This window comes from Sinocyclocheilus anshuiensis, unplaced genomic scaffold, assembly GCF_001515605.1.
Source record: "Sinocyclocheilus anshuiensis isolate Anshui unplaced genomic scaffold, SAMN03320099.WGS_v1.1 scaffold2090, whole genome shotgun sequence".
NCBI classification, from domain to species: Eukaryota; Metazoa; Chordata; class Actinopteri; order Cypriniformes; family Cyprinidae; genus Sinocyclocheilus; species Sinocyclocheilus anshuiensis.
Window position 1 is genome coordinate 600259 of NW_015560626.1, and position 13603 is coordinate 613861.

At 41.7% G+C, this 13603-nt stretch overlaps 1 protein-coding gene across 1 annotated transcript in view; it reads left to right on the plus strand.

Moving 5' to 3' along the window:
- Nucleotides 1–13226, plus strand: part of LOC107681960 (zinc finger protein castor homolog 1-like) — a 24021-nt gene extending 10795 nt beyond the window's left edge. The window contains exons 5-15 of the mRNA XM_016478334.1: nt 125–257; nt 695–758; nt 1493–1647; nt 2481–2603; nt 2802–3119; nt 3258–3456; nt 5109–5280; nt 7670–7818; nt 7948–8182; nt 9130–9450; nt 10043–13226. Coding sequence (XP_016333820.1) covers nt 125–257; nt 695–758; nt 1493–1647; nt 2481–2603; nt 2802–3119; nt 3258–3456; nt 5109–5280; nt 7670–7818; nt 7948–8182; nt 9130–9450; nt 10043–11298 — 3125 coding nt within the window. The 3' untranslated portion in view covers nt 11299–13226. The remainder of the gene's footprint in view (nt 1–124; nt 258–694; nt 759–1492; nt 1648–2480; nt 2604–2801; nt 3120–3257; nt 3457–5108; nt 5281–7669; nt 7819–7947; nt 8183–9129; nt 9451–10042) is intronic.
- Nucleotides 13227–13603: the final 377 nt, after the last annotated feature.

Below are 13603 nucleotides of genomic sequence, written 5' to 3' on the forward strand. Positions count from 1 at the left end.
CTGCCTCTCAATCAACGTTTAAACGCCTTGACGGCCTGACATAATTCCGCAATAATTATCACTCCTGGTCTTCTCCTTGGCCAGGACAAAGAATAACTTTGTTTTTCTCCTTCTCTCTCCTCAGGGATGGGCCAGCTGGCTCAGGCAGGCCGGTTTAATCCGGTCGTGGTGAAGCAGGAGCCAGTGGATGGCGCTTCCGCGGCCTCCCAGGAGTTCATCCAGGAGCACAGCCTGGACCTGAGCAAGAAAGACCACAGGTATCCCATCATCCTCCCCCTCTCGGCTCGCGCCCAGACCCGCCCCGCCGTGATTTATCTCTCGAATAATGCCGTATTGTGTTAATTAGTGTGAGTGCTCTTGTTAAAACCCCCTTCACAAGGTGGGTCTGTGGAGTGATCAAGGAGGACGAGATTTACACGCTCCCTCCTTCTCCCAGCGCCGAGGCCTCCTTTGAGGAAATCCATCATACGAATGCAAAAATTCTCCCATAATGCCCTCTTTTCATAATGCACATCAAGTATGAGGCATGACATGTTTGCACATTCATTTAGATGAAAGCGTGTTTGCATAAACCCTAATTTCCAGGCTCCCTCGCTTTTTTTCTTCATTGTATATTCACAATCTCGGATAAATTATAATATTTACTGTTCTCATGTAAATCCTGCCTAAACACTGTTCGTTTTGCGTGTTCTAGCGCTGAATCAAACGGACACCCTGCGCCGGGAAATACATCTCTTTTATCCTCACTTATGAATAAGGTAAGATTCATCCATCAAACGCTTTTCATCCCAAGACAAATTAGCAGGATGCAGAGGGGGCTGTTTGTTTTTTAATGTTTCACCGCTAATAGGATGAGTTTGTATCATTTAAATTGTCCAGCCATTTTTCATACAGTGTAATTTCAGCCCGCCGCTCGCAAATTAATATAATGAAGCAGGAGCCGGTTGCCACGGCAGATATATAGAGATGTTTGTTTTTTGATGAGCTGTTTTGAACTCTCCGTGCTTTTTTTTCTCAGGCTTTCTTCTTTTTCTCCTCCATCTGCTCTATCTTTATTTATGGACTTTATAAATTATTTGATTAAAAAGTCAGCGCGTAGAAAAAAGAGCAACTGTCACCCTCATTTTTTAAAAAGACGAAATGGTGCCGAACAGATATTTAAATGTTGTGTGTTTTTGTGGGGATTAAAATGGACATTGTTTTAATCATATATCTTCTATGACTAATATAAATGGTGTGCATGTACCATTACCTTGATGATTTAAATAGAAAACTTGCTCTAGTTCTGCTGACGGCTTAGCTCAGCTCTCTCTCTCTCTCTCTCTCTTCCTGTCTCTCTCTCTGCTTCATATACAGTACTGAACAGAAACACATTTGAAGCCTCACACATAAAGCGCACGAAAACACTTGTGTGTTTGATCTGTCCTCGAGAAGAACTAGTCTTTTTGCAAACTGTGTGATGAAACGTGCCTAAGCATGTGTTTGTGTGTAGATGAATCCTGGTTTCTTCAGTGCTTTGGATCTGAAGTCAGAGCTGGAGGGAGCTCAGGCGGCAGACGGCTCAGACCCAGCTCAGTATCTCAGTAGGGTAATGAAGAGGTCAAACCCAGAGAAACACAATGAGCAGTGGAGGACCTACCTGTGCAGGTGCCTGAAATCATCTTGTGTCCCTATATTCGTTTCCAGCTTTAGTTTTACTTTTCAAAGTCTCGTCTACACTTTTTTTAAAGCATGGAACTGAGACTTGTTTAATTTTCTTTCACATTAGTTATGTGAGTCTTTCTTTTTGTAATGCTTTTTATTTTTCATTATATTTTTCATTTGTAATTACTTTTATTTATTCAATCGAACATTCTTTTTTTAATTTAATTATTTTATTAATTATTATTATAATTTTTTTATATCCTTACGATTTTACCTGTATGCTAACTCCATTACACCCTAAGTTTCTAAATTTAATTTTCAAGCGAAAACATGAAAAGAAATGGTGAACAGTTGCACTTTCCCTTATACATACCTATAAATTGTAACCTTAAATCATGTTATTTATGTCATCTATCACCAGTATGCCCATATAGATCTTCCATTACAGAAAACTCAGCCATGTCTTGGCTGCGCATCCTCTGTGTTTTGTTGAAGATGGTGTCTGGTTTTTGTCACCATCCATCTTTATGATGTACCCTTTTGCTTGTCAGTGCCATCCACAGTGTTTGTTCCCAGGTTGTTATGTGGAAAGAGAAGATTTATCCAGAGCATGTGATGTTATGTACAGCATTTAGTTACAAAGCCCTAGCAAAATGTCTCAGCTAGAGACCTGCTGCTTTTGGCTCAGGCATAGTTCACGTAAAAAACAAAACAAAAAAAAAACATCTTATTCAAAGTCAGATCTTGATGAGCTAAACTGAGAATACGAGAGTAACTGACCTGGATTTACGAGCAGTTCGACCCTTTACATCCTCTTTCTTACAATCTTTGTACAGGTATGACACTGACGATTTCTGTGAAGCCCAGTGTGATTTCTTGCACAAGATACATTTTCATTGCCTAGTGGAAGATTGTGGGGCGCTTTTCAGCACGGTGGACGGAGCCATCAAACACGCCAAGTGAGGAGCGCTCTAGTTCTGGAGCATTGCAATCAAACATAATGAATATAAATAAAAGTTTTTAAATGTTAAGGTTCACACCAACACACAAGCGCACATACGCACACGTACACAAAATTTACATGATTATGATCTAGTAATGTTAATTTGCTACTATGTTTGGCAGCTCTAATAGGTGAATCACCTCTCTGTCATTAGCTTCCACTTCAGAGCCAACCTGAAGGTTAAATCGGAGCCCCCTTTCAACGAGAGCAAGGAATCCAATGATAGCGCCCCTAATCAAATGGCTGCCCCCATTTCCATGGCCAAGACGCCTCCTATGGAGGTGCCCAGCCTGGCTGTGTCAGGGGGCTACAGCTCTTCCCCTTCTCTCCAAGCCTGGAAGCAGCTGGCCGGATCGATCCCCCAACTTCCCGCCTCCATGCCCAGTATGCCAGCCACTTCCCCTCTGGCCACCACCTCGCTGGAAAACGCCAGGCCTCAGGTCAAGCCTGGCTTCCTGCAGTTTCAGGAGAAGTGAGTAGACGTTGTCATTCTTGTAAATTCATGATACCGTGGTGGTGTGATTTGAATGGTCTGTGCTGCCTGTATTTCCATGTCTTCTGTGCAGTTTTAAATATCTGACAGACGTTTCGTCACGCTTATCTCCCACAGTGATCCTTGTCTGGCCACAGACTGCAAATACTCGAATAAGTTCCACTTCCACTGTCTGTTTGGAAATTGCAAATATGTGTGTAAGACATCCGGGAAGGCTGAATCACATTGCCTGGACCACATTAACCCCAACAACAACCTGCTGAATGTGCGAGACCAGTTCTCCTACTATTCTCTGCAGTGTCTTTGTCCTAACCAGGTGAGCTTGATTTTTAGAGGTAATATTGTATCAAACATTCATTATTGTGTCTTTATTAGTGGCACATACTGTACACTTTCGTTCAAAGGTTTGAGGTTGGTAAGAGTTTTTAAGCATTTTGAAAGATATCTACCAAGGGTGCATTTATTTGATAAAAAATACAGTAAAAACAGTAATATTGTGAAATATGTTTACAATTTAAAATAACCGTTTTCTATTTTAAGAAATATTAGAAATGTCATTTAATCCTGAAAAAGTTGAATTTTCAGCATCATTACTCAATTTTTCACTGTCGCATGATCTTTCAGAAATCATTCTAATATGCTAATTTGGTGTTCAAGAAAGATTTATTATTGTCATCAATGTTGAAAACATTTGTGATGCTTAATATTTTACAATTTCAGGACTCTTTGATAAACATAAAGAACAGCATTTATTTAAAATAGAAATATTTTGTGTACATTAAAAATGTCTCATTTGATAAAAATTATCATTTTAATGCATCCTTGCTGAATAAAAGTATTAATTTTCCAATGTTTCAGAAAAAAAAAATCTTTACTGGCCTCAGCCTACCCATTTTTTACCCATAATTTACAATTTTCTTATTTAAAAAATATTAAAAATGATAAAGTTGTCTAAATTATTTCAAATTGTAAAACTAGAAATGCCTAGCATTTATTTTGAAGGATGGTACAATCACATAGCTACCACCCAGTACACCCTCTGAACTCATAGCAATATGCTGAAACCACTGTAAAAAATTAAATGAAATAAAATAAATAATAATAAATAAAAAATGCATAGCAACACCCTGGCAACCACCACCAACACCCTAGCTCCATGGCAATAACCTTTGCACAGACAAACACCCTCTTTTCAGAAAACATATAAATGACATTTAAAACACTGAAGACAAAAGCCTAGGTACGTATTTATTTCACCACAACAAACAAACCAACTAAAAAAACGAAAACCACCTTGGAGACCCCAAAGCTGTATAAAATAAACAAGTTTTGCTTTTCATCAAAAATTCCATCATTAATAGAAAAAAGCCCTCCCCTTCCTGCAACTTGCATTTGGAGCAAAACCTGTTTAAATGAATTCATTTATGCGTCCCATCCCCACTTCTCGGAGCTCCCCCCTCCTCTCCAGAGTAGAGTGGGTTCTGTTTATGTGCTCCTGGGGGAACTGCCTCTCTGGAAACAGATGGTGGTGCAGAAACAGGTTACATTGCGGAGGACACACACATGCACGCACACGCAGACTAATGAATTGATAAAAGAGCTGTTTTAGAAATAGATGAATCGCCAAATGAACTAATTGGTGTGTTGTTATTGGGGTCAGCGGCTACAACGTGAACCTAAACTTCAGATTTCCGCTGGTCAGTGAGGCTGGTCCTGTCACATGCTCTGGGAAAGAAAGAGGAATAGGATTTAATGAGCACACGTAACCTACTTCTTCCCTTTGGTACCCTGAGTAATGAGTAACTAACTGACAAATGATCAAACCCCATTTTTGTTCAAAAGATGGTTGGTTTAGTAATGATTGTAAATTAATGTAATATGTAATAATTGGCTTGTGAATTAACTGTAGAAAACTGAACCATGGAGACTTGTGCAAAATGAGTTTTGTTTATTTGCTGCTCTCTCCAGCACTGTGAGTTTCGCATGAGGGGCCATTATCATTGTCTGAGACCCGGCTGTTTCTTCGTCACCAACATCACCACCAAACTTCCCTGGCACGTCAAGAAGCACGAGAAAGCTGAAAGACGTGCCATTAACGGCTTCAAATACTTCACCAAGAGAGAAGAATGTGGCAGACTAGGTAAGAACCAGCTTTTCATGTATTAAAAGAAACGTCTAGATCACAGAGTGAAGGTTCGCATAAAAATTACAATTCTGTCATGTTCCTTTAATCCTTCCTCAACCCTTTGGAAATCTAATTTGCTTGATTCTGTGTGGTTTGCTGAGTAATTGAGTGAATTCAGCATCATGAAATCGTACAATCCTTACATGTCCCAGCCTCCCACACTCTTCGTTGTTTCAGTCACTGTTCACATTAGTTACTCGTGTTTCCAAACACTCTCTGTTCATCCGAGCTCCCACGTTATTCTCAAGCAGTGACTGCAAGCTCGACGTATGTAATGCAGCTGGAAGAATCAGAGATGGTGTGAAATCAGAGATGATGTAACTGTAATTTCATATCGATGCTATGAAAACACTTTTTCCACTGGCTCTGGCTACAGGAAAAGTGCCGTTCCTCTAGTTGAGTCACTAATTGCCATGCTGTTCACAGCAAAACATACAGAGCGTGAAACGGCTGCGCTTCGCACTTATTCACTGAATTTTGAGTATGTTTCCCAGAAGCTGTTGTCTCAATAGTATCTGTGCATTGATATTTTGTAAATTGAACCGTTTACATTGACAACAAAGTCAGCACGCCGGCAGCCGTTTACATTTTGCAGAACAAACACGTTTGGCGGAATTAAAGATGGTCTTGTCTCATTGTAAAACTGGGGACGTTTTATTTATATTACCGAAAACAGGCCGAGAAAAATGGTGTCTGCCTTTTTGTCATACATTAATACTTCAGTATTTATAGTAGGCAATCAAACAGAGGTTGTTTTCTTGGGTATATTTAACCTGTCAGGAATGAGCAATTACATATGTTTGTTAATTACTGTGCCTGTCGAGCTCAGTCTGTTTGTGTTGCTCTTTTTCAAGCCTCGATCATCATCACAAGCAGGCAGATTAAAAGTTTGCATTTTATTTTTTTTCTACTCCCCTCCTCTTAAAGGGAGAGTTCACCCAAAAATTGTGCACCCTCCTTTTGAGCCAAACCCATCTGCTATGGAACATGAAGAAATGGAGATTGTGAATGGGGATGGTGCTGTTGAGCCATAAAAGAACAAAAATCATAATAAAAAGAGGTCAGTATATGTTTTTATGGTCTGTAGGTCCAACAGAAGCTGTATGAAAGCTTCAACTGTAAGATAAATGATGAGCGAATGTTCATTTTTGGGTGAACTGTCCCTTTAAGTTAAAGGGGTCCTATTATGCTCTTTTACAAAGTCTTGATTTTGTTTTGGGGGTGTACTAGAACATGCTCTCATGCTTGGTGGTTCGAAAAACTCATTATTTTTCACATAATTTACATTATTAAAATACCTTTCTCCCCAGCCTGGCACAAACGGCTCGATTATAACTTTCTAGATCTTTTTATGCCCAAACATACACACTGACTAAAATTAAAAAGTGAAAAAGCATAATAGGACCCCTTTAAGACAAAAAGAACATTTATTGAGGAGTGGAAATTATCACAAGTGTCCACAGAGTATAAGGTCTCTGTTGCATTGTTAGTGGCATAAACCAGGGACATATGACAAAAGCAAGCCGTAGAGTCATAAAGAATTGATGGTTCAGCTGGACTGGGAAAGTGGTATCCATGGCAGCAACATTAAACAGAACACCGGTGATGAGGTTACCAGGATCTGGTGGCACAAGAGCCCTGATATTTCAGCATGTGCTCATATTTACTCAACTCTGCCTTTTTAAAGTATATCACCCTTGTGTACAAAAGCAATCTGACAACAAGGCGGCTTGTTGCACGGTGCCACGGGTGCCATGGTAACAGGCAAGCCCGCACCTGCCCTGAATGCTACTCTTTCAATTATTTCAGCACGCATTATTCACAATAAAATTATTACGAGCACCCTACAATATTTGATTAGTGCGCAGAGGCAGTCTTTAAATTTGAAAACATATAGCAATTAAAATCTGTAGGGCCCTTTGTGTAGAAAAAAATATATAATAAAAAAAAAGCAAAGGGACAGACGTGAGGGGGAGGAAATACACCAGCAACAGATAGGTCGTGAAAAATGAATTTAATATGGAAATAATTGTGTGTTTACTTTGGTTTGCAGGGTTGTGCATTATTGCTTCTCCAAATGCAGAATGTATTTATGTAAATTCCAAATTGAATAAGAGATGTCATTGTAATAAAAGAGCACCACAGGTCTAATCTTCAAAAGGTTCGACTTTCCCAGTGTGACACTGGACTCATCTGCTCTGTCTCTCCGCATTATGCAGGCGCGGGACGGAAGCACAATGTCCTCATTACCTCGTTGAGGATCCATGATGTATGTTGTCCCTGAAACCCAGGCGCGATGAAGACGGTCTTTGCTCAAGTTAATTTTGTCGCTCGTCTCTTGCAGGGTGCAAATACAACCAAGTTAACAGCCACTTCCATTGTATCCGTGAGGGCTGTCAGTTCTCCTTCCTGCTCAAGCACCAGATGACCTCCCATGCCCGCAAACACATGAGGAGGATGCTGGGTAAAAACTTCGACAGAGTTCCTTCCCGGGTACGAAGAAATTGATGACGTCTTTTGGAGATTTTGAAGAAATTATATATATTTTCATGCCTGCCACTTGAATGCAAATGATTTTATTCAGCGGGCATTTATTGGATTGTTTGGTATGCTGTACTTTAGATGGTCTCTCATGGCAACCGACCTGAAGAGATGCAGCACATGGCCAGTCTAGCTTCGTCCGGTGTGGTAGGCAGCCACCCTAGTTTGACCTCCAACTTCTCCAGCATGATGGAGGAAAATTATGACTATATGGACTACACCGGTGGAGGAAGCCCACTGGGTCTCTCCTCAGAGTCCTCCAACCAAGACCGCAGTTGCACCAGCACCCCCGTGGGCAACGATAGTTCGCCAGCAGGTGAGTCGACCTCAGTAATGACTATGGTTGTCAATATATGAGATGGACTGAATAAAAATACAGGCTCAGTGTGGCCAACGAAGCAAATATTTAAAGATTTGGTCAGTCAGACCAAATTTCCTTGTATTCCTTGTTAGCCTTTTGAACCTCCCTAAGAAGAGAAATGTAAAAACCTGCACCCACTCTCATTGCATTCCTTGTAGCTGATTCGTAAAGCTACCAAATGTTTTCCACTGTAATGATATATATGACATTATAAAGCACTAAATTTGTTATATAGTCCTCCACACATGCACCGCTCAGATGAATGCCATCCCCCTCCCTACATACGGGAGGCATCCCAGACTTTTCTCATCTCTACTGTCATTGAAATTAGCCACACACAGAGATAGCACAAGTTATCGACCATTTTCCTCTAGGCTTAAAGGTGCTTAAAGTGTTTTTTTTTTTGGAATATGACATATAAAATGTGCAGGTGTTACTATAATGGGTGTCCTGTGAACTCTGTGACAGCCGTAGACTCTATAAACAGCCAAAAATAATCTGGGTGTAGTCTGTGCTTTTTTAGCCAATTAACTTGAAGGCCTGTCAGTCATTGTATGTGGGATTTTGAGAGAGCTCGTTTGATTGAAGGGATGGGCGACAGGTCTAATTCACAGGCGTACGTTAGAGAACTGCCTAACAATGCTACAGCTGCAGCACCTTTAAATCTGGACCTTTGCTCTTTGAATCTGAGCTTTCTTTCATTGAATTGATTTTTAGTTTCACTGTTTGATTTCAAATGTTATCTTCCATTTTCATCACTGTTGCTTTTGGCTGTTGTCTGACTTTTGTTACCATTTGGCTTTCATTATTTCATTACTTGATCTCTTTCCCTTTTTACCTCCCCACCCTTGTGTACTTTCCTGTCTCTGTTACCATCCTTCTTTGACACCGTGTCTCTGTAGGACCAGGCTGTCAGGTCCCTGCCACCACTACCTCTGCTGACTCTCCTCCTTCTTCTCAATCTGCACCTCCTCCTCTTCCACCTCCTCATCAGCCTGCGTTCCAGAGTCAGCCTCCATCTCTCTCCTCGGCTCTTCTCCGACCACCACTCCCCTCGCTCCCATATCTCCTCTCCCCATCCTGTCTGTCATACTCTCTGCTCAGCGCCTCTCTCGGAGCCACTAGGAGTGTTGTCATGCCAACCAACACACCAGCTTTCAGCCCCATCATTCCTACTTCGTCTTCGGTTAAAAATGACGTCCCTATAGTGCAGGACGCTGCAGGTACTTATCCCGTCTTCACCCGAACACTGCAGCTCTAGAGTCACAGTAGTTTGGACTAGGGCTTATTAGCAGGTTACAACTTTTTAGCATTTTACACATGCAGTGCAGTTCATACAAGCCACCGAGGTGGTGGTTTTAGTCTTGTGTAGTACATTGCACACCTGCCATTAGGTCCACTGTCTGAAATGCTGTCCATTGGTAGCCTGCTGTAAAGGGCTGGTTTATTCATGCCAGGCTTTAATAGAGTCATGTGATTCCTGCTGGCCAGGACAGGGAGCACATCATTAGCACTGACCTTAGGCTTATGGGAGAGAAACCTGCTCTCCCATAAAGCCAGATGTACGGAAGCACCTTTGAACTCTCCCAATACCTAGACGTGACAATCACGTTAAAATGTCACCAGTACATTATACAAATGGGACTGTCTCTGTTTGATTATGGCATGGAATCACATTATATAGTACATTGCTGTAGGAGGAACCTTTGTGGGTAGCTTTGATAGGGCGCATGTGGCTACTCCTTCTTGCAGAATTGCTTTGCTGCTCGTCGTACTGAGTGAAGTCTAACCCGTATATGCCTTTTTTGCAAACAGGTAACACTATCTCTATTCCGACGGCAACTGGGGCCAAGAAACGCTTCTGGATCATCGAGGACATGTCACCCTTCGGCAAGCGCCGCAAGACCGCTTCGTCTCGCAAGATGCTGGATGAAGGCATGATGCTGGAAGGGTTCCGCCGCTACGACCTCTATGAGGACTGCAAGGATACGGCCTGTCAATTCTCCCTGAAGGTAACCCACTATCACTGCACGCGGGAGAACTGCGGCTACAAGTTCTGCGGCCGCACCCACATGTACAAGCATGCCCAGCACCACGACCGCGTGGACAACCTGGTCCTGGATGATTTCAAGCGCTTCAAGTCTTCGTTGTGCTGCAACTTCCCCGATTGCCAGTTCTCCGGCAACAGCACCCACTTCCACTGCCTGCGCTGCGGCTTCCGCTGCACGGACAGCACCAAGGTGACGGCGCACCGCAAGCACCACGGCAAGCAGGATGTGATCAGCGCTGCTGGATTCTGCCAGTTCAGCTCCAGCGTGGACTGCGAGGTGGCTGACTGCAAGTACAAGCTCAAGTGTTCACATTTCCACTGCACTTACCCAGAGTGCAAGCACACAGTGGTGGGCATGTCACAGATGGATTCCCACAAGCGCAAGCATGAGAAGCAAGAGAGGGGAGAGCTGCCTTCTGTCTCCCCCAACCAGGATGGCAACCACCACCACCACCACCATGCAGGCCTAGCCGTGCCTCCAATGCCCATGAATAGGCCCCCAACCTCACCCGGCACACCGGGGCTGACCCACAACAACATGGCCATGTACCTCCCTTCGGCAGGGGCCGTCAGTGAGTACGAGCATCTGGGCTCAGCAGTCAACCTTGACAGCTCTCTGAACCTGGGGACAGACACCAACAGCTCCTTGTTCTTCCTGAAAAACGCTGCTGGGTTGGGCCTCAGTGACTCCATGGACCTGAGCAAAAAGATGCACCGGGAGCCACTGTCCCTGGCCACCAGTTTTGGCCCTGCTGCTTCAATGGGCCTGAGCCACCCTCAGGACGACACTACCGGCACATCCGGCGACCCCGAAGACGACCTGTCGGCTGAGGAAGAGCCGATAGCCGAGGAGGATGACGAAGACGACGACGATGAAGAGGAGGACATGAATACAGACTCGTATGAAGATTCCATGCCAGAGCCAGAAGTAGACAAAGACAATGGAGAGAGTTTTGATGCTTCCATGAACCACGCTGAGACTTCCCAACTGGATAAAGAGGAGCCGGAGGCTGAGCCCTAATCTATGCTGTAGAAGGAGAACTATGAATTCCCTGAACAAACGCAAGTTTGAGTGGCCTCATTTATCATGCTTAGAGACGCAGCAGATGACAAGAAAATAACCAACTACAAGAAAAGTGAAGGCCCAAAATGATTTATTATGATGTTTACAAGATGACCAACATTATTAATTTAATTATGCATTAAAAAATGAACAGAGAAATAGACAGACAAGGCCCTCTTTTACACATGGGTGGCTATGTAAACCTTTTCCTACACATCAGTCTTTTGTGTGTGTGCATGTTTGACTTTAATTTATTCGATTTCATTTGTTACTTCCTGTGTGTGAAAAAAAAAAATAAGGAAAAAACAATCTCTCTATATATGACTATCTATATAAAGTAGATGTGTGGTTGTTAATGTACATTTTAATTGCAGTCACTGGATTGCAGGACCCTCGTACCAACCAGAAACAGACGAAAAGCGTGCATTGCAGGAAATCTTTTATAAAGAATGTTGCTCAAATAATTGGTTCAGAAACACCTTGTGTCATTATTCTTATTCTTATTGTTATTGAAGTGCAGGGGCCTGCATCAGTGCTTTGACTTGTATGCTTCTCCGTTGATCAGTTGATTTTTTAATTATTATTATTATTTTTATTTACAGTTATCACAGTTCTCACTTAAACCTGCTGTCATGGTCAGTGGTGTCATAGGCTCCATTCCATGTGTACATTCGCCTGCAGCTTCAGGACAAACAAACAGTGACTGCAAAGCTTCAGGCCATAAAGCATTGATCTCAGTGAACGCTAGCTCTCACTTGATTTCTGTTTGTTCTCCTTTTTTCAATGAGGACCCATTTGGCAACGCATATTCATAGTGCACTTTTGTATAGATGAGAGCAGATACTCAAGCCTCTAAGACGTTTTATCTTTTACATTGATTGCATTACTATGGCTTTTTGTTTGTTTGTTTTTGCATTATTCTCTAATTGCACAGGCATGACCAGACGATGTGGGGGTGTCTCACTGTAAATGGGTCTGTGTTTCAGTGGCGAGAGTCGTCGCCCCCTGTGTTTAGGAGAGTTTGTAATGTGATGATGGTGCTACTGCCCAGTATGAATGGGAGGAGATTACAGCAATGTCTTTGTTTTGATCCACAAATAGATGTCCTAAAGTGTCCATCAAACACAGAGCAGGAGACAAGCGTCGCTGAATGTTGGGAAAGGATGTTTGTAGGTGTTATTTTTCTTTCCTTTTCCCTTCGCAGTTTCTGTAGCATGGAAAAAAAAAAAACAATAGTTGCAACAAAGTCTGAGGACGGAGACTGGCTTTTTCAAGCTTCTTTTTTCAGAAGCATCATATATCTATTTCTAAAAGAAGAGGAAACGTGGAGAGAGACTTTTTTCTAGAGGGCTGAATGGAGGACAGACATCACAAAGGCACCACGATGAATGCTAATGCTGGTGATGGAGAGTGTGTGATTTTATGAATTGTACAGACAGAAAACAATGTTTCAAGCTTTTGTTTTCTCTTTACAACAGCTGTGGTTTCGCTCCAATAATAAGAAGTTATTTAATATTTGTGACCTTGCAATGAGAAAATTCTAGGGTGTTTTTGCACTTTTTAGGTTCCTTTTTACCTTTTGAAATTATGGCATATATCTTTTAACAGGGAATTTGCTTTACAATGTTGTTTAGTTCACTTTGCTTTGATGCACAAATAGTCTTCAGTGTGACGAAGAACTGTTGTTCTGTGTTTTTTATTTAACAAAAAAAAAGGAAAAAAAAAAAAAAAATTTTTCTTCGCTTCCAAGATTGGATGATTTCAATATGAAACAGGCATGCTAGAACCTGGCTTGTCTAATGAGTAACACTAATGATGACTGTAATTTAAATGAATTCTATACAGAGGAAATTATTGCAGTGCTTCGCTCCAAATTAAAAAAAAAAGAGAGAAGAATGATTTTTGTTTGCTTGGCCTCCATTGAATATAAACAAGGAAACGCGAGGCAAGGAAATTATGAATTATTTCCTAAACACGGCTTTGATCATAATATAGGCAACTAAATGTGTAGATGGTTATCTTCAACAATATTGTTTCAGGAGGGAAAAAAGGTTGTATAGTATTTTCTTCTGTAAAAACTATATATGAACAAAAATGCTCTTTGATTAAAAGCTTCCTTTAAAAAGAAAATAAAAAGGAGAAATAAAGAAAAAGTTAAAAACTGAACTAACACCAGTATAGTTTGCTTGTATGTGTGTGTGTGCGAAAGTATGTAAGCGTGTGTGTGAGGTTTTATTGTTATTACCATGGTTTCCCCATAGTG